The sequence below is a fragment of the Oncorhynchus kisutch genome, linkage group LG4 (genome assembly GCF_002021735.2).
Source record: "Oncorhynchus kisutch isolate 150728-3 linkage group LG4, Okis_V2, whole genome shotgun sequence".
Lineage (NCBI taxonomy): Eukaryota > Metazoa > Chordata > Actinopteri > Salmoniformes > Salmonidae > Oncorhynchus > Oncorhynchus kisutch.
The window spans coordinates 22,883,714-22,906,284 of NC_034177.2; the positions used below are offsets into that span (position 1 = coordinate 22,883,714).

General features: G+C 42.3%; 1 protein-coding gene across 6 annotated transcripts in view; it reads right to left on the reverse strand.

The window, feature by feature from the left end:
• Positions 1–22,571, reverse strand: part of LOC109889245 (NT-3 growth factor receptor-like) — a 292,647-nt gene that overhangs the window by 116,965 nt on the left and 153,111 nt on the right. For all 6 annotated transcript variants that reach the window (XM_020480545.2, XM_031822673.1, XM_031822672.1 and 3 more), the window contains exons 5-8: positions 12,923–13,077; positions 12,373–12,515; positions 10,598–10,739; positions 760–1,059 (exon numbers count right to left, since the gene is read on the reverse strand). In XM_020480545.2, the coding sequence (XP_020336134.1) occupies positions 760–1,059; positions 10,598–10,739; positions 12,373–12,515; positions 12,923–13,077 (740 nt within the window). The remainder of the gene's footprint in view (positions 1–759; positions 1,060–10,597; positions 10,740–12,372; positions 12,516–12,922; positions 13,078–22,571) is intronic.

The following is a 22,571-nucleotide window of genomic DNA, read 5'->3' on the forward strand; positions in this document are numbered from 1 at the left end:
CTGAGGCTGGTAACTCTAATGAACATATCCTCAACAGGAGAGATAACTCTGGGTCTTCTATTCCAGAGCCAGTTTTATTATAGCGCTTGATGGTTTTTGTGACTTCTTGAAATTTTCCGGATTGACTGACAGTAATGATTGGGCTATCTTCTGTATACCCCCTACCTTGTCACAACACAACTAATTGTCTCAAAAACATTAAGGAAAGAAATTCCACAAATGAATTTAAGAAGTCACACCTGTTAATTAAAATGCATTCAGGTGACTACTTCATGAAGCTGGTTGAGAGAATGCCAAGATCAAGGCAAAGGGTGGCCATTTGAAGAATCTCAAATATAAATATATTTAGATTCCTTTATCACTTTTTTGGTTACTACATGATTTCATATGTGTTTTATCATAGTTTTGATGTCTTCACTATTATTCTACAATGTAGAAAATAGTCTAAATAAAGAAAAACCCTTGAATGAGTAGGTGTCCAAACTTTTGACAAGCAGTGTACATAAATCCCATTTATGAATAGAGGTCTAACAGAGAGAGCGAATGTCCTATATTCATCAATGACCCTGTTAATAAGTTAGTAAAACTTGGTTCTCAGTGACTCAGTGACTCAACAGTTTTCAGCTCTGCTTCATCGATTCCACTGATCCATGCAATATCATGTTGGACTAATGAAAGGTCACAGATACGAAGCTACTATACTGTATATCTGTAGTATTATATACAGCATAGCTACTTTAGCTAGTATAATCTACCTACCGTCTGGAAACGGGGCGTTGAGGAAGTGTCCATACACTGTCTTGGTGGTGACTCCTAGGAAGTTGCTAGCCTCCAGAGTGTAGTTGCCGTTGTTGTGGTGCGTGGGGTCCTTGAAGTTGAGGCATCCCTCTAGGTAGTCCTGGTAGGTATCCATCTCAGTGCGGATGTAGTCACTGGGGGAGATCTCGTTGTCCCGGTGGAACCAGCGCAGGGTGGGCAGGGGGTTGCCACGCACCGTGAACTCTATGCAGGTTTCATGGCGACGCTCGGGCTCGTCCAGCTTCAGGATGGTGGGGGGGACTGTTGGGAGGACAGACAGGAGGAGAGGAGCATCAGGAATGACAGAGATGCGTTCTTTAATGTGTCAGCGTCTGGACATGTCTGGACATGTGCCACACATTAAAATACAATGTTTTAGTTACACCATGTAGCCTTGTTCAGGAGCCTGCACTTTTTACTATGTCTGACGCAGGACAGTCACACAATGTTCTATAGTTACACCCTGTACCCATGTATTTTCAAGTTTGTCTGTAGAGACTGAGTGGTTTGAAGGTCAATCATATGAATGGTGTTTTATTGACTTTTGAATCTGCTGCTAGGATGTGGCTACTGACCACAGGAACATTGGTTTGTCTCCAGGCTTTTGGTTGAGTGGACACATCCACTCTGAACGATGGCGGCCAGATGCAGTAATAATATCACACCTCATAAAAGTGCCCACCACTTAACTCCACATCTATGGTCAATCTGTTAGAAGCCAACCATCTGCAAATCCAGGGCTGTGAATGTGGCATACAGAGCTCATGTAAAGCATCAATCATATTCTGATTCACTGTTAATTCAGCTAAAATACACTAGGGATGTCACAATACAAGTATCGCGAGGCTCAGAGGTATTGTGGCAAGGAAACAACACATGAAGCGGACTATATTTCCTGCAGAAAAATGTTGGAAACAAGCAGCCCTATGCTGTCAACCAGAATCATGTTTATTTTCCAAGCTATAGCACACAATATTTTACATGCAGTAGGTTATTTTGAAAGACCAAAGAGTTTAGTCTGCTTTGTGTTTTCTTTATTGCCATGGACAATCAGATATCGTAGTATCGTGACAACCTTAAAATACACACTATATACACCGAGTACATGCCAATTTCCTCATTGTTAGTAATTCAAGGTCAAACACAGGGGGTCTCTGTGAAAATATTCAGAAAAACACCCTGAAAATGAGTGTTTGAGATAGAGGGGTTGTAGAAAGAGAGAGAGACAGAGAGAGCATAAGAGAGAGAGAGAGACATTCATTTCCACCTGAGTTTGCAGATCTCATCATAATCTCTGGGAATCAATATGCATTGGATATGGAGGGAATAGTGTTGCACCCTGTTGGCCAACACCACTCAGTATGAATGTAAATGCAGGAGCAACAAACGCTCATCATATTACCCTGTTCTGGTATCCAGCTGAAGGAAACAATGTGGTCTAATAAGGGAACTTGACGATCAGTTAGTCTAACTAATCACCACAGCTGTTGACATTCTCTGTTTTAAGGCGTTTCCAACATACAAGCCAAGCGGCTGTTGAGATGATTGGTAATTACCAGGAAGGTTAGGAAACCAAAGAGCATGTGGCTTCATAAAGAACAACACAAACAAAAACAAATGGCTTTGCTGTGTTGCACCAGTGCACTGCCACTGAATAACTAGGGTCAGAGCCCATCTCTCCTCGCTCGGCTGGAAAGCAATCATGCACATTATGTGATGAAACATTCTATGAATCTCTGCAATCTTTCACGTGGAGGACCACTGCCTTGTCATGGATGAAATATATCCGCATCCAAGGAAACCAACTCCAAGTAGAGAGACTTTCAGTAGTTTGAAGGCCAACCATACAAATGGTGTTTTGTTGACATTTGAATCTTTTTTTAAATTTTTATTTTTACCTTTATTTAACCAGGCAAGTCAGTTAAGAACACATTCTTATTTTCAATGACGGCCTGGGAACAGTGGGTTAACTGCCTATTCAGGGGCAGAACGACAGATTACCTTGTCAGCTTGGGGGTTTGAACTCACAACCTTCTGGTTACTAGTCCAACGCTCTAACCACTAGGCTACCACTAGGCTACCTCTGCTGCTAGGATGTGGCTACTGACCACAGGAACATTGGTTTGTCTCCAGGCTTTTGGTTGAGTGGACACATCCACTCTGAACGATGGCGGCCAGACGCAGTAATAATATCACACCTCATCAAAGTGCTCACCACTTAACTCCACATCTATGGTCAATCTGTTAGAAGCCAACCATCTGTAAATCCAGGGCTGTGAATGTGGCATACAGAGCTCATGTAAAGCATCAATCATATTCTGATTCACTGTTAATTCAGCTAAAATACACTAGGGATGTCACAATACAAGTATCGCGATGCTCAGAGGTATTGTGGCAAGGAAACAACACATGAAGCGGACTATATTTCCTGAGGAAAACAGTCCTAATGTTGGAAACAAGCAGCCTTATGTTGTCAACCAAGAATCATGTTTATTTTCCAAGCTATAGCACACAATATTTTACATGCAGTAGGTTTCTTTAAAGACCAAAGAGTTTTGTCTGCTTTCTGTTTTCTTTGTTGTCATGGACAACCATATATTGTAGTATTGTGACAACCCTAAAATACACCCTGAAAATGAGTGCTTGAGATAGGGGGGATGTAGAAAGAGAGCATGAGAGAGAGAGAGTGCGAGAGACTGAGATGAAGAGAGGGGGAGAGAGAGAGCGAGAGCAAGAGTACATAGCCAATAAAAAAAACATTTGAAATATCTACAGTTGAAGTCGGAAGTTTACATACGCGTAGGTTGGAGTCATTAAAACTTGTTTTTAAACCACTCCACAAATTTCTTGTTAACAAACTATAGTTTTGGCAAGTCGCGTTGGACATCTACTTTGTGCAAGACACAAGTATTTTTTCCAACAATTGATTACGGACCGATTATTTCAGTTATAATTCACTGCATCACAATTCCAGTGGGTCAGAAGTTAACATACACTAAGTTGATTGTGCCTTTAAACAGCTTGGAAAATTCCAGAAAAGTATGTAATGGTTTAAAAGCTTCTGATAGGCTAATTGACATCATTTGAGTCAATTGGAGGTGTACCTGTGGATGTATTTCAAGGCCTACCTTCAAAGTCAGTGCGTCTTTGCTTGACATCATGGGAAAATAAAAATAAATCATCCAACACCTCATTTAAAAAAATGTAGACCTCCACAAGTCTAGTTCATCCCTGGGAGCAATTTCCAAATGCCTGAAGGTACCACGTTCAGCAGTACAAACAATAGTACACAAGTATAAACACCATGGGACCACGCAGCCGTCATACCGCTCAGGAAGGAGACACGTTCTGTCTCCTAGAGATTAACGTATTTTGGTGCGAAAAGTCCAAATCAATCCCAGAACAACAGCAAAGGACGTTGTAAAGATGCTGGAGGAAACAGGTACAGAAGTATTTATATCCACAGTAAAACAAATCCAATATTGACATAACCTGAAAGGACGCTCAGCAAGGAAGAAGCCCCTGCTCCAAAACCATCATAAAAAAGCCAGACTTCAGTTTGCAACTGCACATGGGGACAAAGATCTTACTTTTTGGAGAAATGTCCTCTGGTCTGATGAAACAAAAATGGAACTGTTTGGCCATGATGACCAACGTTATGTTTGGAGGAAAAAGGGGGAGGCTTGCAAGCCAAAGAACACCATCCCAACCATGAAGCACGGGGGTGGAGCATCATGTTGTGGGGGTGCTTTGCTGCAGGAGGGATGGTGCACTTCACAAAATAGATGGCTTCATAAGGATGTAAAATTATGTGGATATATTGAAGCAACATCTCAAGACATCAGTCAGGAAGTTAAAGCTTGGTCGCAAATGGGTCTTCCAAATGGACAATGACCCCAAGCATATTTCCAAAGTTGTGGAAAATTGCTTAAGGACAACAAAGTCAAGGTATTGGAGTGGCCATCACAAAGCGCTGACCTCAAGCCTATAGAAAATTTGTGGGCAAAACTGAAAAAGCGTGTGCGAGCAAGTAGGTCTACAAACCTGACTCAGTTACATCAACTCTGTCAGGAGGAATGGGCCAAAATTCACCCAACTTATTGTGGGGAGCTTGTGGAAGGCTTTCCGAAACGTTTGACCCAAGTTAAACAATTTAAAGCCAATGCTACCAACTACTAATTGAGTGTATGTAAACTTCTGACTCACTGGGAATGTGATGAAAGAAATAAAAGCTGAAATAAATAATTCTCTCTAATATTTTTCTGACATTTCACATTCTTAAAATAAAGTGGTGATCCTAAATGACCTAAAACAAGGGACATTTTTACAAGGATTAAATGTCAGGAATTGTGTAAAACTGAGGTTAAATGTATTTGGCCAAGGTTATATAAACTTCCGACTTCAACTGTATACTCTTTAAACATTTTGGGAAGTGTAACATTCACTAATATTTCCCTTGTTTATTTCCCTTTTGTTTGTTGTATATTTAATTTACTTTGCCATTGTAAACATGTTTCCCATGCCAATAAAGCCCATTGAATTGAATTGAGAGAGAGTGTAAGAGAGCGTAAGAGAGAGTAAGCGAGCATAAGAGAGAGAGAGACTTGTTTCCACCTGAGTTTGCAGATCTCATCATAATCTCTGGGAATCAATATGTATTGAGTATGGAGAGAATAATGTTACACCTCTGTTGGCCAACTGCCTTGTCATGGATAAAATATTCACATCCAAGAGAACCACCTCCCAGCTCGCAGGCATCAATATTCAATACACTGGCCTCTGGGAATTGATAGAATGGAACTGCTAGATTAGATAAAAGCAGGCCTAGTTATAGAATGGAGAGGATAGAATGGACATGCGTATTGATAGAATGGAGAGGATAGAATGGATAGGAGTACTGATAGAATGGATAGGAGTACTGATAGAATGGAACTGCTAGATTGGATAAAAGTAGGCCTAGTTATAGAATGGATAACATTGATTGGATAGGAGTACTGACAGAATGGAGAGGATAGAATGGATAACATTGAATGGATAGGAGTACTGATAGAATGGAGAGGATATAATGGATAACATTGAATGGATAGGAGTACTGATAGAATGGATAGGAGTAGTAATAGAATGGTGAAAATAGAATGGATAGGATTGCTGATAGAATGGATAGGAGTAGTAATATAATGGCAAAAATATAATGGATAGGATTACTGATATAATGTATTGGAGTACTGATAGAATGGATAGAAGCAGTAATAGTATGGTGAAAATAGAATGGATAGGATTACTGACAGAATGGAGAGGATATAATGGATAACATTGAATGGATAGGAGTATTGATAGAATGAAGAGGATAGAATGGATATGAGTACTGATAGAATGGAGAGGATAGAATGGATAGCAGTAATGAGAGAATGGAGAGGATAGAATGGATAGGAGTATTGACAGAATGGAGAGGATAGAATGGATAGCAGTACTGACAGAATGGAGAGGATAGAATGGATAGGAGTATTGACAGAATGGAGAGGATAGCATGGATAACATTGAATGGATAGGAGTACTGACAGAATGGAGAGGATATAATGGATAACATTGAATGGATAGGAGTACTGATAGAATGGAGAGGATAGAATGGATAACATTGAATGGATAGGAGTACTGATAGAATGGATAGGAGTAGTAATAGAATGGTGAAAATAGAATGGATAGGATTACTGATATAATGGAGAGGAGTAGTAATAGAATGGTGAAAATAGAATGGATAGGATTACTGATATAATGGAGAGGAGTAGTAATAGAATGGTGAAAATAGAATGGATAGGATTACTGATATAATGGAGAGGAGTAGTAATAGAATGGTGAAAATTGAATGGATAGGAGTACTGACAGAATGGAGAGGATAGAATGGATATGAGTACTGATAGAATGGAGAGGATAGAATGGATAGCAGTACTGACAGAATGGAGAGGATAGAATGGATAGGAGTATTGACAGAATGGAGAGGATAGAATGGATAACATTGAATGGATAGGAGTACTGACAGAATGGAGAGGATATAATGGATAACATTGAATGGATAGGAGTACTGATAGAATGGATAGGAGTAGTAATAGAATGGTGAAAATAGAATGGATAGGATTACTGATATAATGGAGAGGAGTAGTAATAGAATGGTGAAAATAGAATGGATAGGATTACTGATATAATGGAGAGGAGTAGTAATAGAATGGTGAAAATTGAATGGATAGGAGTACTGATATAATGGAGAGGAGTAGTAATAGAATGGTGAAAATAGAATTAATAAGAGTACTGATAGAATGGACAGGTTAGAATGGAAAGCATTGAATGGATAGGAGTACTGATAGCATGAATAGGAGTAGTTAACAAAGGATACAACAGGGGTGTCAAAGATATGGCCCATTCAATCTGGCCCACGGGTCGTACGAGTAAAAAAGTAAAATAAATAATATAATTGAGAAGAAATTCAGCCATTCAGCCACAAGAGCATTAGTGAGGTTGGGCACTGATGTTTGGAGATAAAGCCTGGCCCGCAGTCTGCATTCCAATTCATCCCAAAGGTGTTCGATGAGGTTGAGGCCAGGACTCTGTGCAGGCCAGTCAAGTTTTTCCACATCAATCACGACAAACCATTTCTGTGTGGACCTTGCTTAGTGCACAGGGGCATTGTCATGCTGAAATAGGAAAGGGCCATCCCCAAACTTTTGCCACAAAGTTGGAAGCACAGAATCATCTAGAATGTCATTGTATGCTGTATCGTTAAGATTTCCCTTCACTGGAACTAAGGGGCCCGAACCATGAAAAATAGCCCCAGACCATTACAACAAGCTCCACCTGTTGGCACTAAGCATAAGGGAAGTTAGAATTTTCCTGATATCCTCCAAACCCAGATTCGTCCGTCAGACTAACAGATGGTGAAGTGTGATTCATCACTCCAGAGAGAACATTTCCACTGCTCCAGAGTCCAATGGCTACGAGCTTCAGCACTCGGCAGCCCGTTCTGTGAGATAGTGTCAACTACCAATTGGTGGCTGAGCCGTTGTTTCTCCTGGACATTTCCACTTCACAATAACATCAGGGCAGAAATTTGACAAACTGACTTGTTGGATAGGTGGCATCCTATGTCGGTGCCACTTTGAAAGTCACTGAGCTCTTCAGTAAAGCTATTCTACACCCAATGTTTGTCTATGGAGATTGCATGGCTGTGTGCTCGATTTATACACCTGACAGCAACGGGAGTAGCTGAAATAGCCGAATCCACAAATTTGAAGGGGTGTCCACATACCTTTGTGTGCATGTATAGTCTATTCACTCTGTCCAGCTTGCTAACAGTCATTGAAATGAATGCTAGACAGTCAGGGAGCATCAGAAATTCAAAAAGCTATGGATTGTGGACAAGTCTTAGCAAATCTTGACTGTGAGGAAATATAAGACATTTGAAGCGCGGCCCTCCATACCTCGGTGAAGACCGAATGCTAACCGCAAGGCAAAATTAGTTTGACACCTCTGGGTTACTATCTCTAAGAGTTTATGATCAGTAGTCAGACATCAGAATGCAAGGGAGATTGCTTATTCCTTATAGCTGGAATCCTTAGTTGCTACATCCATTTTTGGACTTATAAATTAAGAATATCTACCCATTGATTCTCGAATAATATAACTTATAAATGCCTCATAAGCTTAGTTCGACAGTCATACCCCATCAGAACCCAAAATACATGTTTTTTTATAACAATGTTTGTAAACAATGCACATGTAAATAAAATAAAAACACTGAATAGCCACAAAACATGGTTAAATCTATAATGTTGATATCATAGATGGTCAGTCCTTGCAACCATAGCTCTGCCAATTAATTTGAGAGTGGTTACACTTCTCCAGGCCCATCCCTCATCTTTTTAACAAAATACAAGCGAGGTGACTTCTTTTTTTGTTTCAATTAAGAATTCTAGCTTGAATTCTATCTTTTTAATAATTTTACACATACACTGTAAAATACCACTAGTCTACTTTACAGGAGAATGTGAGAAAGCAAAAACCCATTTTTAGAAATGTTTGCAAATGTATTGAAAATAAAAACAGAAATATATTATTTACATAAGTATTCAGACCCTTTGCTATGAGAATTGAAATTGAGCTCAGGTGCATCCTGTTTCCATTGATCATCCTTGAGATGTTTCTACAACTTAATTGGAGTCCACCTGTGGTAAATTCAATTGATTGGACATGATTTGGAAAGGCATACACCTGTCTATATAAGGTCCCACAGTTGACGGTTTTTGCTCTGACATACACTAAGTCATGAGGTCGAAGAAATTGTCCTTAGAGCTCCGAGACAGGATTGTGTCGAGGCACATATCTGGAGAAGTGTACCAAAAAATTTCTGCAGCATTGAAGGTTCCCAAGAACACAGTGGCCTCCATCAATCTTAAATGGAAGAAGTTTGGAACCACCATTACTCTTCCTAGAGCTGGCTGCCCGACCAAACTGAGCAATCTGCGGAGAAGGGCCTTGGTCAGGGAGGTGACCAAGAACCCGATGGTCACACAGATAGAGCTCCAGAGTTCTGTGGAGATGGGAGAACCTTCCAAAAGAACAACCATCTCTGCAGTGCTCCACCAATCAGGCCTTTATGGTATACTGGCCAAACGGAAGTGACTCCTCAGTAAAAGGCACATGACAGCCCACTTGGAGTTTGCCAAAAAGCACCCAAAGGACACTCAGGCCATGAGAAACAAGATTCTCTGGTCTGATGAAACCAAAATTTAACTCTTGGCCTGAATGCTAAGCGTCACATCTGGAGGAAACCTGGCACCATCCCTACGGTGAAGCATGGTGGTGGCAGCATCATGCTGTGGGGATGTGTTTCAGCGACAGGGACTGGGAGACTAGTCAGGATTGAGGGGAAGATGAACGGAGCCAAGTACAGAGAGATCCTTAATGAAAACCTGCTCCAGAGCACTCTGGACCACAGACTGGGGCAAAGGTTCACCTTCCAACAGGACAATGACCTTAAGCACACAGCCAAGACAATGCAGGAGTGACTTTGGGACAAGCCTCTTAATGTCCTTGAGTGGCCCAGACAGATCCCCGACTTGAAGCCGATCGAACATCTCTGGAGAGACCTGAAAATCGCTGTGCATAGACGCTCCCCATCCAACCTGACAGAGCTTGAGAGGATCTGCAGAGAAGAATGGGAGAAACTCCCCAAATACAGGTGTGCCAAGCTTGTAGCATCATACCCAAGAAGACTCAAGGCTGTAATCGGTGCTTCAACAATGTACTGACTAAAAGGGTTTGAAGACTTATGTAAATGTGATATCTGTTGTTGTTTTTTATACATTTGCAAAACAATTCTAAAAACCTGGTTTTGCTTTGTCATGATGGGGTATTGTGTGTAAATTGATTCCGTTTTTTTTATTTTTGTATCTTTATCAATCTTAGAATACGGCTGTAACGTAACAAAATGTGAAAGAATTCAAGGGGTCTGAATACTTTCCGAATCCACTGTACATGTAACTTAGATGCACATAAAGAATTCATAGCACAATTTGAGGAATAAAATGTAATTAAACGTTGTCTGCATATAAAAGCTAAATAGTGGTGTAAAAAGGTGCTTGACAACATCTGCAGCATTCATGGGCTGACTGTGATCTGAATATTTGCATTCTGTACATGCATTGGAGAGTGAGCTGAATGTTGGCTCCATCAAACAGCAAACACAGTGTTTGCGATGTGCAATTTGATAAATACAAACTTTGAAGTGGAATTGGTTATCACTACGTACAATGGACAGTGAGCTGAATTGAGGTGTTGGCCATCCCCACTTTGTTCTCTGCTATACAGGTCAGCATGTAGAAGTTGTCATCACGACTCACGTTGAACAGGGTCAGATTGATGGAGTGGACATTGGGCCAGTACACAGTGGACTGGAACAGAGCAGGAGAGAAAGAGAGAGGAGTGAGTGATACAGTAGGATAAAGATAAAGGTGCTTGACAACCTCATAGCATAGCGGCAGACAAACTCCATTAAGGATTTTAGATGTAATATTCTGCATGTTAAACATTTCCAGGGTTTCAGAAAGCTGTGAAATCAGAAACACACAATTGTACATGGACATTCTCTATTGCACAACAACTGAATTTCATAACTAACTGGAATCTAAATGGCACTGACCCTGAAGTTGTTCTGTAGCTAACACAAACACTAAGGTCACAAGCCAGGTAGTTTCATGCAGCTAGATATACACAAATCACAATGGTACATTACATGACCAAAAGTATGTGGAGACCTGCTTGTCGAACATCTCATTCCAAAATCATTGGTATTAATATGGCTTCGTCCCCCCTTTGCTATTATAACAGCCTCCACTCTTCTGGGAAGGCTTTCCACTAGATGTTGGAACATTACTACTGGGACTTGCTTCCATTCAGCCACAAGAGCATTATTGAGGTCGTGTACTGATGCTGGGAGATTAAGCCTGGCTTGCAGTCTCCGTTCCAATTTATCTCAAAGGTGTTCAATGAGGTTGATGCCAGGTCTTTGTGCAGACCAGTCAAGTTCTTCCACACTAATTTCGACAAACCATTTCTGTATGGACCTCGCTTTGTGCACTGTCATGTATGGACCTCGCTTTGGGCATTGTCATACTGAAACAGGAATGGGCCTTCCCAAAACTGTTGCCACAAAGTTGGAAGCACATACTCGTCTAGAATGTCATTGTATGCTGTAGCATTAAGATTTCCATTCGCTGGGAGCCAGAACCATGAAAAACAGCTCCAGACCATTATTCCTCCACCAAACTTTACATTTGGCACTATGCATTTTGTCAGGTAACATTGTCCTGGTATCCGCCAAAAAACGAATTTGTCCGTCGGACTGCCAAATGGTGAAGTGTGATTCATCACTACAGATAACGCGTTTCCACTGCTCCAGAGTCCTTTGGCGGCGCGCTTCACACAACGGCAGCCAACGCTTGGCATTGCAGGTGATCTTAGGCTTTTGTGCATCTGCTCGGCCATGAAAATCCATTTCATAAAGCTCACGCCAAAAAGTAATTGTGCTGACGTTGCTTACAGAGGCAGTTTGGAACTCGATAGTGAGTGTTGCAACCGAGGGCAGGACATTTTTACGGGCTACACGTTTCAACATTTAGTTGTCCCATTCTGTGAGCTTGTGTGGCCTACTACTTCGTGGCTGAGCCGTTGTCACTCTTAGACGTTTCCACTTCACAATAACAGCGCTTACAGTTGACAGCAGCTCTCTAGCAGGGCGTACATTTGACGAACTGACTTGTTGGAAAGGTGGCCTCCTATGACGGTGCCACGTTGAAAGTCACTGAGCTCTTCAGTAAAGGCAAGTAAGTAAGGCCAGTCTACTGCCAATGGAGACTGCATTGCTGTGTGCTCGATTTTCGACACCTGTCAGCAATGGGTGTGGCTGAAATAGCCAAATCCACTGATAAGGGGTGTCCACATACTTTAGTATACATAGTGTACAACCCAATGATCAATAGAATCACAGAGTGCATTGTGTGTCCCCTGGTTTGTCCCCTATCACACCTGGTGAGTGTTGATGGAGTGGAGGTCAATGACGGTCCAGTCCACCTCAGGTAGTGGGGATCCAGATCCATTACAGGTGATGGTGACTCTGTCCCCTTCAAGAACCGTGAGGTTAAAGTGCGTCACACTGATGTCCGGCAGGTCTGAGAGACAGAGAGAGAAAGGGGGAGAGAGGGAGGGAAAGAGAGAGAGAGAGAGAGAGAGAGAGAGAGAGAGAGAGAGAGAGAGAGAGAGAGAGACAGAGAGGGAATACAATAGAACCTAGACACAGCACACTTGAAATTCTCACTGAGACACTTTGAGCTATTGTGAATTCTATTTGGGAAAGGGAAAGGAAGGAACAAGCAGAGTTTCAGAACAGTGAGTTGTCATGACTCTTTTTGGCCGGCTGTCATGAGATGAGTTATGACAGGCGTTTAGGTCATTCTTAGAATTCGATGTGAATAGTCTAGGCTCTATGACAGCCATTCCAAGTAAAGTGCTCCCTATTATTCTACCATGGGATGATTGAGGAGTGTGAAGCAGGGAACGTGGCGCCAGTGGTTCGTACCACAGAGTGAGATATTCATAGCCTGCAGAGGGATCTTGGAGGCTCCGTTGTTGCAGAAGAGTTGCTGGGTATTCAGGCCAGCCTCCCCTCGCTGCTGCCACAGCTGAATCCAGCGGATATCACAGCCACAATCAAACACCACTTCTTCCAGCCTCCTGTGGAGAGGGAGGGAGGGAGAGAGAGAGAGAGAGAGAGAGAGAGAGAGAGAGAGAGAGAGAGAGAGAGAGAGAGAGAGAGAGAGAGAGAGAGAGAGAGAGAGAGAGAGAGAGAGAGAGAGAGAGAGAGAGAGAGAGAGAGAGATAAATGTATGTTGAGAAACAACACTATGCATCTGTGGTCATTTACTGTCAGGACAGGCAGAAGTAGGTGAAGGACAGTCTTATCCTCCAGACCAGCCCCAAACAGTCATCACACCGTGCCTGGGAAGGAACTGGAGACCCTCCATCTCATTTCCAGGCCAGGATGTCTTGCTCCCAGACAGACTAAATAACTTTTTTGCTTGCTTTGAGTACAATACAGTGCCACTGACACGGGCCACTACCAAAACCTGCGGTCTCTCCTTCGCTGCAGCCGGCGTGACTAAAACATTTAAACGTGTTAACCCTCGCAAGGCTGCAGGCCCAGACGGCATCCCCAGCAGCGTCCTCAGAGCATGCACAGACCAGCTGGCTGGTGTGTTTGTGGACATATTCAATCAATCCTTATCCCAGTCTGCTGTTCCCACATGCTTGAAGAGGGCCACCATTGTTCCTGTTCCCAAGAAAGCTAAGGTAACTGAGCTAAACGACTACCGCCCTGTAGCACTCACTTCCATCATCATGAAGTGCTTTGAGAGAATAGTCAAGGACCATATCACCTCCACCCTACCTGACACCCTAGACCCACTCCAATTTGTTTACCGCCCCAATAGGTCCACAGACAACGCAATTGCAACCACACTGCACACTGCCCTAACCCATCTGGACAAGAGGAATACCTATGTGAGAATGCTGTTCATCGACTACAACTCAGCATTTAACACCATAGTACCCTCCAAACTCATCATCAAACTCGAGACCCTGGGTCTTGATCCCGCCCTGTGCAACTGGGTACTGGACTTCCTGACGGGCCGCCCCCAGGTGGTGAGGGTAGGTAACAACATCTCCACCCCGCTGATCCTCAACACTGGGGCCCCACAAGGGTGCGTTCTGAGCCCTCTCCTGTACTCCCTGTTCACCCACGACTGTGTGGCCATGCACGCCTTCCAACTCAATCATCAAGTTTGAGGACAACACTACAGTGGTAGGCTTGATTACCAACAACGACGAGACGGCCTACAGGGAGGAGGTGAGGGCCCTCGGACTGTGGTGTCAGGAAAATAACCTCACACTCAACGTCAACAAAACAAAGGAGATGATTGTGGACTTCAGGAAACAGCAGAGGGAGCACCACCCTATCCAAATCGATGGGACAGTAGTGGAGAGGGTAAGTTCCTCGGCATACACATCACGGACAAACTGAATTGGTCCACCCACACAGACAGCGTTGTGAAGAAGGCGCAGCAGCGCCTCTTCAACCTCAGGAGGCTGAAGAAATTTGGCTTGTCACCAAAAGCACTCACAAACTTCTACACATGCACAATCGAGAGCATCCTGTCAGGCCGTATCACCGCCTGGTACGTCAACTGCTCCGCCCACAACCGTAAGGCTCTCCAGGGGGTAGTGAGGTTTGCACAATGCTCACCGGGGCAAACTACCTACCCTCCAGGACACCTACACCACCCGATGTCACAGGAAGGCCATAAAGATCATCAAGGACAACAACCACCCGAGCCACTGCCTGTTCACCCCGCTATCATCCAGAAGGCGAGGTCAGTACAGGTGCATCAAAGCAGGGACTGAGAGACTGAAAAACAGCTTCTATCTCAAGGCTATCAGACTGTTAAACAGCCACCACTAACATTGAGTGGCTGCTGCCAACATACTGACTCAACTCCAGCCACTTTAATAATGGAAATTGATGGAAATTTATGTAAAAATGTATCACTAGCCACTTTAAACAATGCCACTTAATATAATGTTTACATACCCTACATTACTCATCTCATATGTATATGTATATACTGTACTCTATATCATCTACTGCATCTTGCCATCTTTATGTAATACGTGTATCACTAGCCACTTTAAACTATGCCACTTTATGTTTATATACCCTACATTACTCATCTCATATGTATATACTGTACTCTATACCATCTACTGCATCTCACCTATGCCATTCTGTACCATCACTCATTCATATATCTTTATGTACATATTCTTATCTCTTTACACATGTGTGTATAAGGTAGTAGTTTTGGAATTGTTAGGTTAGATTACTCTTTGGTTATTACTGCATTGTCGGAACTAGAAGCACAAGCATTTCGCTACACTCCCATTAACATCTGCTAACCATGTGTATGTGACGAATAATTTGATTTGATTTGGCTAACCGTAGGCTGGGGCTGGAAGCGGGTGGATATGATTTGGACTTAGCCCTTCCCTCAACAAACACAGGCCCTGCACCATCCCTGGCTAAATCAATATTGTCACATTAATGTGAACGACACGGATGACAAATTTGAAAATGATAGCAGGGAAGAGCTAAAGGTCTTCTTTGTAGAACCACCCAGAGCAAATACACTTTTAAATTCATGTGCTTTGGTGGGTGACCGTGAATTTCAATATTGAAAATAGAATATCACAGTGCTTGAGCATGAGCACATACTGTACAGTAAGACTCACATTATTTTAACAAAGGATTAATGAGGGTTGGAGAACAGGAGGGGCGTGATGTTCATACCCTGTGATGCTCAAAACATTATTAATGATTTGAATTATTAATCATAATTATCCCCTTAAACATGCCTAACACACTCCCACCCACGACCCCCCTCACACCCCGGCTTTCCAGATCCTCACACCCAGGCAGCTCCTGTGATGAGGTGTGGGGTTCTGATGAGACAGACTGGGTATCACTGTTAGCTCTACTGCTTCAAACAAGCCTTTATACGACATCATATCGTTTCCTCTATTTTACCCCTTAAGATACATTTGTCCAGACATTTCTCATTCATTAAGATAAGGAGAATGGTTCAAATGAATAGTCCTCACAATGCTCATATCTGAATAAAATATTGAACGTGCCCATTGTATTCTTTCTGCCTTTCATCCACATGGGAAAACTACTTTCCACTTTTGACATCTTTCCTGACATTATTATCACATTTGTTACATTTGTCCATGGACCAGAGAAGACTATGAAGTGGCAGTTAGCATGTCTAATCCCTTTAGTTCCACATGATGTGCACCCTGCTTCCTGCTGCCTGCTGCCTGCTTCCTGCTCCCTGCTTCCTCCTGCCTGGGTCTCTGAGGGCCTAGTGGGTAGTACAGCGCAGCACACTAGATCCAACATATGGAAAGAGAGATAAAACACCTGGACCTGGAGGACATTTCATTAACATAATCTTAGCTAGCTGTGTGCTTGTATACTTATTGATTCACCAGTTGACAAAAGAGAGATAACCTTTCTGATTTACAAGATGGGGTCAGAGATCGCTTGTGAAAAGCGGAGTGTGCATGCCAAATGAACATCGCAGCCATCGCTATACACTACGTAACACGCAGGTCTGGATGGGGGGGAGCGTCACTCACAGAGACTTTTTCTGTTGTCTTTAAATGATGAGGTATTTGCCTGCAATACATGGACTAACTTGGTTTTGTGCAGTATTGTGTGTTCTGTTCTGTCCAAGGACAGAGTACCCTGGGTTCATTTTTCCACGTGTGCATTAAGTCGCTTTGAAGAATGGTGATCAAAGGCTTCCTACAGTACTTACAACATGAATAAAACACCTTTATGAAGTGTGTGTGTGTGTGTGTGTGTGTGTGTGTGTGTGTGTGTGTGTGTGTGTGTGTGTGTGTGTGTGTGTGTGTGTGTGTGTGTGTGTGTGTGTGTGTGTGTGTGTGCGTGGGGGGGCAGCACAGGAGGTTGGTGGCACCTTAATTGGGGAGGACAGGCTCATGGTAATGGCTGGAGTGGAATAAGTGGAATGGTATCAAACACATTGTTTCTATGTGTTTGAAGCCATTCCACTTGCTCTGTTCCAGACATTATTATGAGCCTCCTCTGGTTGGCAGATGGCCTTTTTGTATTACTCAGTACCATCACAACATACCTTTGGAAATATGTACTTAATAAACCGAGGATAGCATGATATAAAGATAGCCCAAGGGGGGTTTGGCCACAGCACTGACTGATTATGGCCTGTGAGAATAGCCATTTGCATATCTTCTACTAACCTGAATAAAACATCAAATTAACCTTTGGAAAGGTCAAGGTGGCATGCAGCTAGGAACACACATGGGAGTCCAGTAGCCTATATGCTGAGTTGAGAATGGCAAGTCACATATAACTTAATCATGGTTATGTATTATACATTAGTATCTGCTTTAAAATGGCTAACTTAGCATGCGACAGGTACGGAGGGACATTGGATACAATATGTGACAACAGAGAAATGCATACATAAATAATTTTTTACCTCTTTTGTACAGTATTGTACATGGATTTATGCGTAGGGAGGTGTGGCCTGAATACAAATAGCTCCCATTTTCAAGGTGGACTGGGAATTGATCAGCCTGCCACATACACTTACCAGGATAAATGAGACACAAGGGTTTTTCATCAGTTAAAGGTAAAGTTGGTGATGCCCAATTTAACAAGGTCCCTATAGTATGTGAGTGTTCAGTAAGTGGCAATAGCTATGCCAGATATAAAAGATTGCCCATTAAATACACTGTACGGTATTCTCTAGGCAAGCTGGCTAAATGTTAATGTTATCTGTATACATTTGTTAACGAGTTAGGCCATATTTGGTGAAATCCCAGTACAGGATTTATACAGTCTCCCTGGCTAGATTTTCATCAACACCAACAGAGAAAGACCATGGAGGAGCTGAACACTGCAACAAAGGAATATTGCAAAATCAAATGAAGATGACATCAAATATTTACTGACCTGCAATCACTTAGCTTTCTAATCTGTATATGCAGTTGGAGAAATCAATCTCAGTTTACAGATGTGGACCATATTGGAGAAATCAATCTCAGTTTACAGATGTGGACCATATTGGAGAAATCAATCTCAGTTTACAAATGTGGACCATATTGGAGAAATCAATCTCAGTTTACAGATGTGGACCATATTGGAGAAATCAATCTCAGTTTACAGATGTGGACCATGTTGGAGAAATCCAATAACATTTCTCTAACATATCCAATTATGTTTTTTTTGTTTTTTTTTGGGGGGGGGGGTAATTATTTGAAAGGCTGAGATTATTCTATCCACATGCATACAACTAAATTGAATTTAGGTGATCTCCCCACATGGTGCAGTGAATATATCAATGATCTGGCATAGCCAAGGGTGAGGATTAAGCCCAAATGAAGAGCAGTGGATAATTAAAGGCAGTGAATATGAATAGAATAGGGGCCAGGGATGTAAACCCCTACCTTCCTCCTCCTAGATTACAGAACCATGAGGGAGACAGCAGGCTTCTCTCTGCTTGGTCTCATTACCTTTCCGGTGACATCTCAAACATTCTTGGAGCCAGGGATTGAATTGGCTTCCCTGCACTGTTAATCTGATCCCCCTATGAGAGGCCATTGCTTAATAATATGGTAATTATAGATTTAAGTCCACCTGTCCCCATAATCTATTTATTAATCAAACTGAGTTTCACGTAGAATTCATGCTCAGCCCATCAGATAAGCAACTGGGACATTTACAGTTATCTTCTTCACTTTTGAGAAGTTATGCAGTTTTAAAAAAAAAGCCCAAAATAAAGACTTCTTCAGAAAATACTATACATGAATGATGTACAAAAATGTAACTATCTATGACAATGAACAAAGGCAGAACAGCTCTGACATCTCCCTGTGCGTCAAGCTCAAATTGCACATCATTATTTTCAAATGTGGACAAAATTGCCAACTCCAAAGCATGGTAAAATACTTATCTCTTTCGATCCATATAGATGATGTGGCAATAGGCCAAACAAAGAACAAGATGTCTGAAGACATGCTATGTTCTGGTTATACATCCTTATATGAATTGTTTTGTTGATTCTGATACAGTGACAACATGCTGTCAATCTGTCACTGGCTCTGAAAGCAAACTGGGGGTGGAAAGAGTTGTCAATGATCCCCATTCTAAATGACATGCGTGGATGCCGGTCTGCAGTACTGCTGGGGGAAAGTGATGCTCAGTCAGGCATGAGAGCTGTTTCAACAACCACAACCAGTCACAGAAGTGGTAGAAGGAGAAAGGAAGGAAGGAAGGAAGGAAGGAAGGAAGGAAGGAAGGAAGGAAGGAAGGAAGGAAGGAAGGAAGGAAGGAAGGAAGGAAGGAAGGAAGGAAGGAAGGAAGGAAGGAAGGAAGGAAGGAAGGAAGGAAGGAAGGAAGGAAGGAAGGAAGGAAGGAAGGGAGGAAGGAAGGTGTGGGAGACGAGGTGAGATATACGTCTCAATGTGTGGGTGAGTAAAACAGTGTTGTGGCCTGGGCTGATGCCCTGGTATATGTATCAAATGGCCAAGCAGGCAGACACTGGTAGGCAGCACTGGTTATATTGAGCTCCTTGACCAAACCTTGGTGTCAATGTCTCCACTGTGACAGAGAGCTGTAAGGGTGTTCTGAATGCCTAACACAGAGCAGACACACAGCCAGCCACGCCGTGTTTTCCGTCCACACTTGGTTACTCCCAAGCTTACTGCAAGCCTGGTTTTCCATCTAAAATCCAGATTTCATAGAGATGGATATTCCCTACAGTCAATTCCTGGCTAACTACTACTGTATAGAAATTGCATGAGTCGCATCTTCAATGACCAAGAGATGCATTTATCCCTGAAACACATGCTAACGTACGATGACAAAATTATAACAAATTAGTAAAGAATCAGAAGGGATGGCAGGGAGCACCAATCAATAAAAGCGACATCATTATGAGTGCATGAACATTTCTACATACAGTACATTAACCTTGTTCCCTCCAGTCCTCTTTGCTGAGCAGCTTATTATCTCTATCCGCTGAGCGACCACCTCAGGCTAACAATCAATATTACAGCAGGATTGGCATTATTCAGTGAATGCAGGTCTACATCTCCAGCTATGTGCGGAGCGGCATATGTTTGCCTCTGCATTCGCTTTGATCTTGGTAGAATGAATAATATCAGCCTCATGTCACAGTTGTGTCCAAACAATACCCTGTTATTTCTTATTTTACTTAAAACTTTTCTTCTGACGAAGCTACAGTGTAGGCTTTAGAGAGTTGTTAGTTACATTTTAGTCCTGGCTTGGTGTTTGGTGTTGGGGTTTGTCTGGGTTAATTGTAGTTACCCCAAAGAGAAAGCATGGGTCATGTGTAATCATGCCAGCAGATGGACATGCCAGCTCTGAGCTTTGGGGCATGCACATGGGTGAATGACTGGCACCTAACACATTAACACAAAACACCCTGCTCTTCTTATTCCATCTCAGCTGAAAATGTGTTCCTTTCATGTTGTTAGAGCCAGAGACGCAAGAATGTGTTTTCATCAAGAATATATATATAGTTCAGAAATGCACAATTTGAAGTTATTGCACTAGAGATAATGACAAAAGTATTTTGTAATACTCTGTGAGTTGTCTGCCTTTTACAGATTAAGGATGAGTAGCCTGCGTGCAGCCATTTCCATGACTGATCAAACTAATCAGAACAGTCCTATGAGAGGAATTGCAGGATTTAGCTATCACAGTTTAGGCTGTTATAAAGTAACACCTCATCACAGAGACACCATTGACTCCAGTGATGAATACATGGCAATTCAGACATGATGCGATGCACACCTAATTATTTCAGGATTTTAATTAAGAGGCCGATCATTAGAGATTCTACTCCCACGACTAATCACAGTGGACATTTTGCCTTTGTTGTCCCATCCAGGCATCCAGTCAGCAGCTGCACATTAAAATGGACATGAAATAAATGGGGATTGTGCTACTGCCCTTTCCATTCTTAATGCCGTTTCCCTTTTTCTAACCTTGTGTTGTACCCAGTTTTAGCCAGAATGAAGTGAAGTCCCAACAGAAAGGAGTGGGGCAGAGTTTCTCTCTAATTGTTGTGCCAACATTTGGATGTATAGGCAGAGTTTGGCTAATGGACACCACCTGCACAGTAGTCAATGTAGGGAAAAGTATGACAGCATGTTCCAAGATTACTTTCCCTTAATTTGGTGAGAAATGTATGTTCTTTAAAGAGACACTAAGTCATGAAGGCACGAAAACTGACATGATTGTGTTGTTTTTGTGTCTTGCCTGATCTGACGGGTTCTTCATAATACCATTGGAAAGGAAACAGCGGTCAGAAAGCATTCTGCGGTGAGCGAGTGTTGTGCCTTTTCCTTTCCAATGATGTTAGGTTGCACCACGACTCACATTGGTTGAGCACCATCTACTTCTTTCCATTCTTAATGATACCAATAATGTGTCTGTTCCACTGTTTTAAAAATAGATGATCTCTTCACACTGACTAACACAGACATGTCCTGGCTGTTCATAAAGTTCTTTCTATAGAGCCCATGCAGGATTAAAGAAAGGTCATCAGTAGAAAGGGGATCGATGACCCTCCCAGCCCCTGGCAAAGCAGCTTTGTGGCCACATAGAAACAGTTTGTTGACACTGGTGAATGTGCCTTTGTGCTTGTGCTGTAAATAATATTTGATCGTATCATCATCCTTGGAGCAGCTACAACAGATTTGCCATTTAGCAATCCCCCTGCTCTGATACCATTTACAGGCCTTGTAAGTGGTTGGGCTGTGTGAGCAGTGTCTTTAGCCCAGCTCCCTTGGCTAAAAGACACAGACTAAAAGAAGGTAATATTATATTTTCTTGAAGCACTATAAAGCCCCAGAAAAGAGTGCCAGGCCATTGTGAGCCATCCATCTCATCAGGCCTGTCTTCAACCCCCAGCAGCAAGACAGATAGACACTCAATGGAAAGCCATCAGAAGAGGAGATATAAAACTGATCTTGTCTTTTATGAATGCAATATATAAGACAGAGTTAGAGTGTTGCCATCAAACATCCACATAGAGAGAATCTCCTATGGGAAACTATTTATTGCACAGTACAGGGCCATAACTAGCAAATGTATGATTCAAATAAAACATTTCTCATGCAAGAATCTATCAAATAGGCATTATGTGAGATATAAATATAATACTGACAGGTAAAATATTTGTTATTGCAGGTTATAGAGGTTATGCAAAAGCATCTAAAGAATAAGTAATTTGGAAATACTGTAAATAAAACACTACTTCCACAATAGGATAAAACACACAGTGTTTTACCCTTGGGTTGTGCCATGGCGGAGATCTTTGTGGGCTATACTCAGCCTTGTCTCAGGATGGTAGGTTGGTGGTTGAAGATATCCCTCTAGTGGTGTGGGGGCTGTGCTTTGGCAAAGTGGGTGGGGTTATATCCTTCCTGTTTGGCCCTGTCCGGGGGTGTCCTCGGATGGGGCCACAGTGTCTCCTGACCCCTCCTGTCTCAGCCTCCAGTATTTATGCTGCAGTAGTTTATGTGTCGGGGGGCTG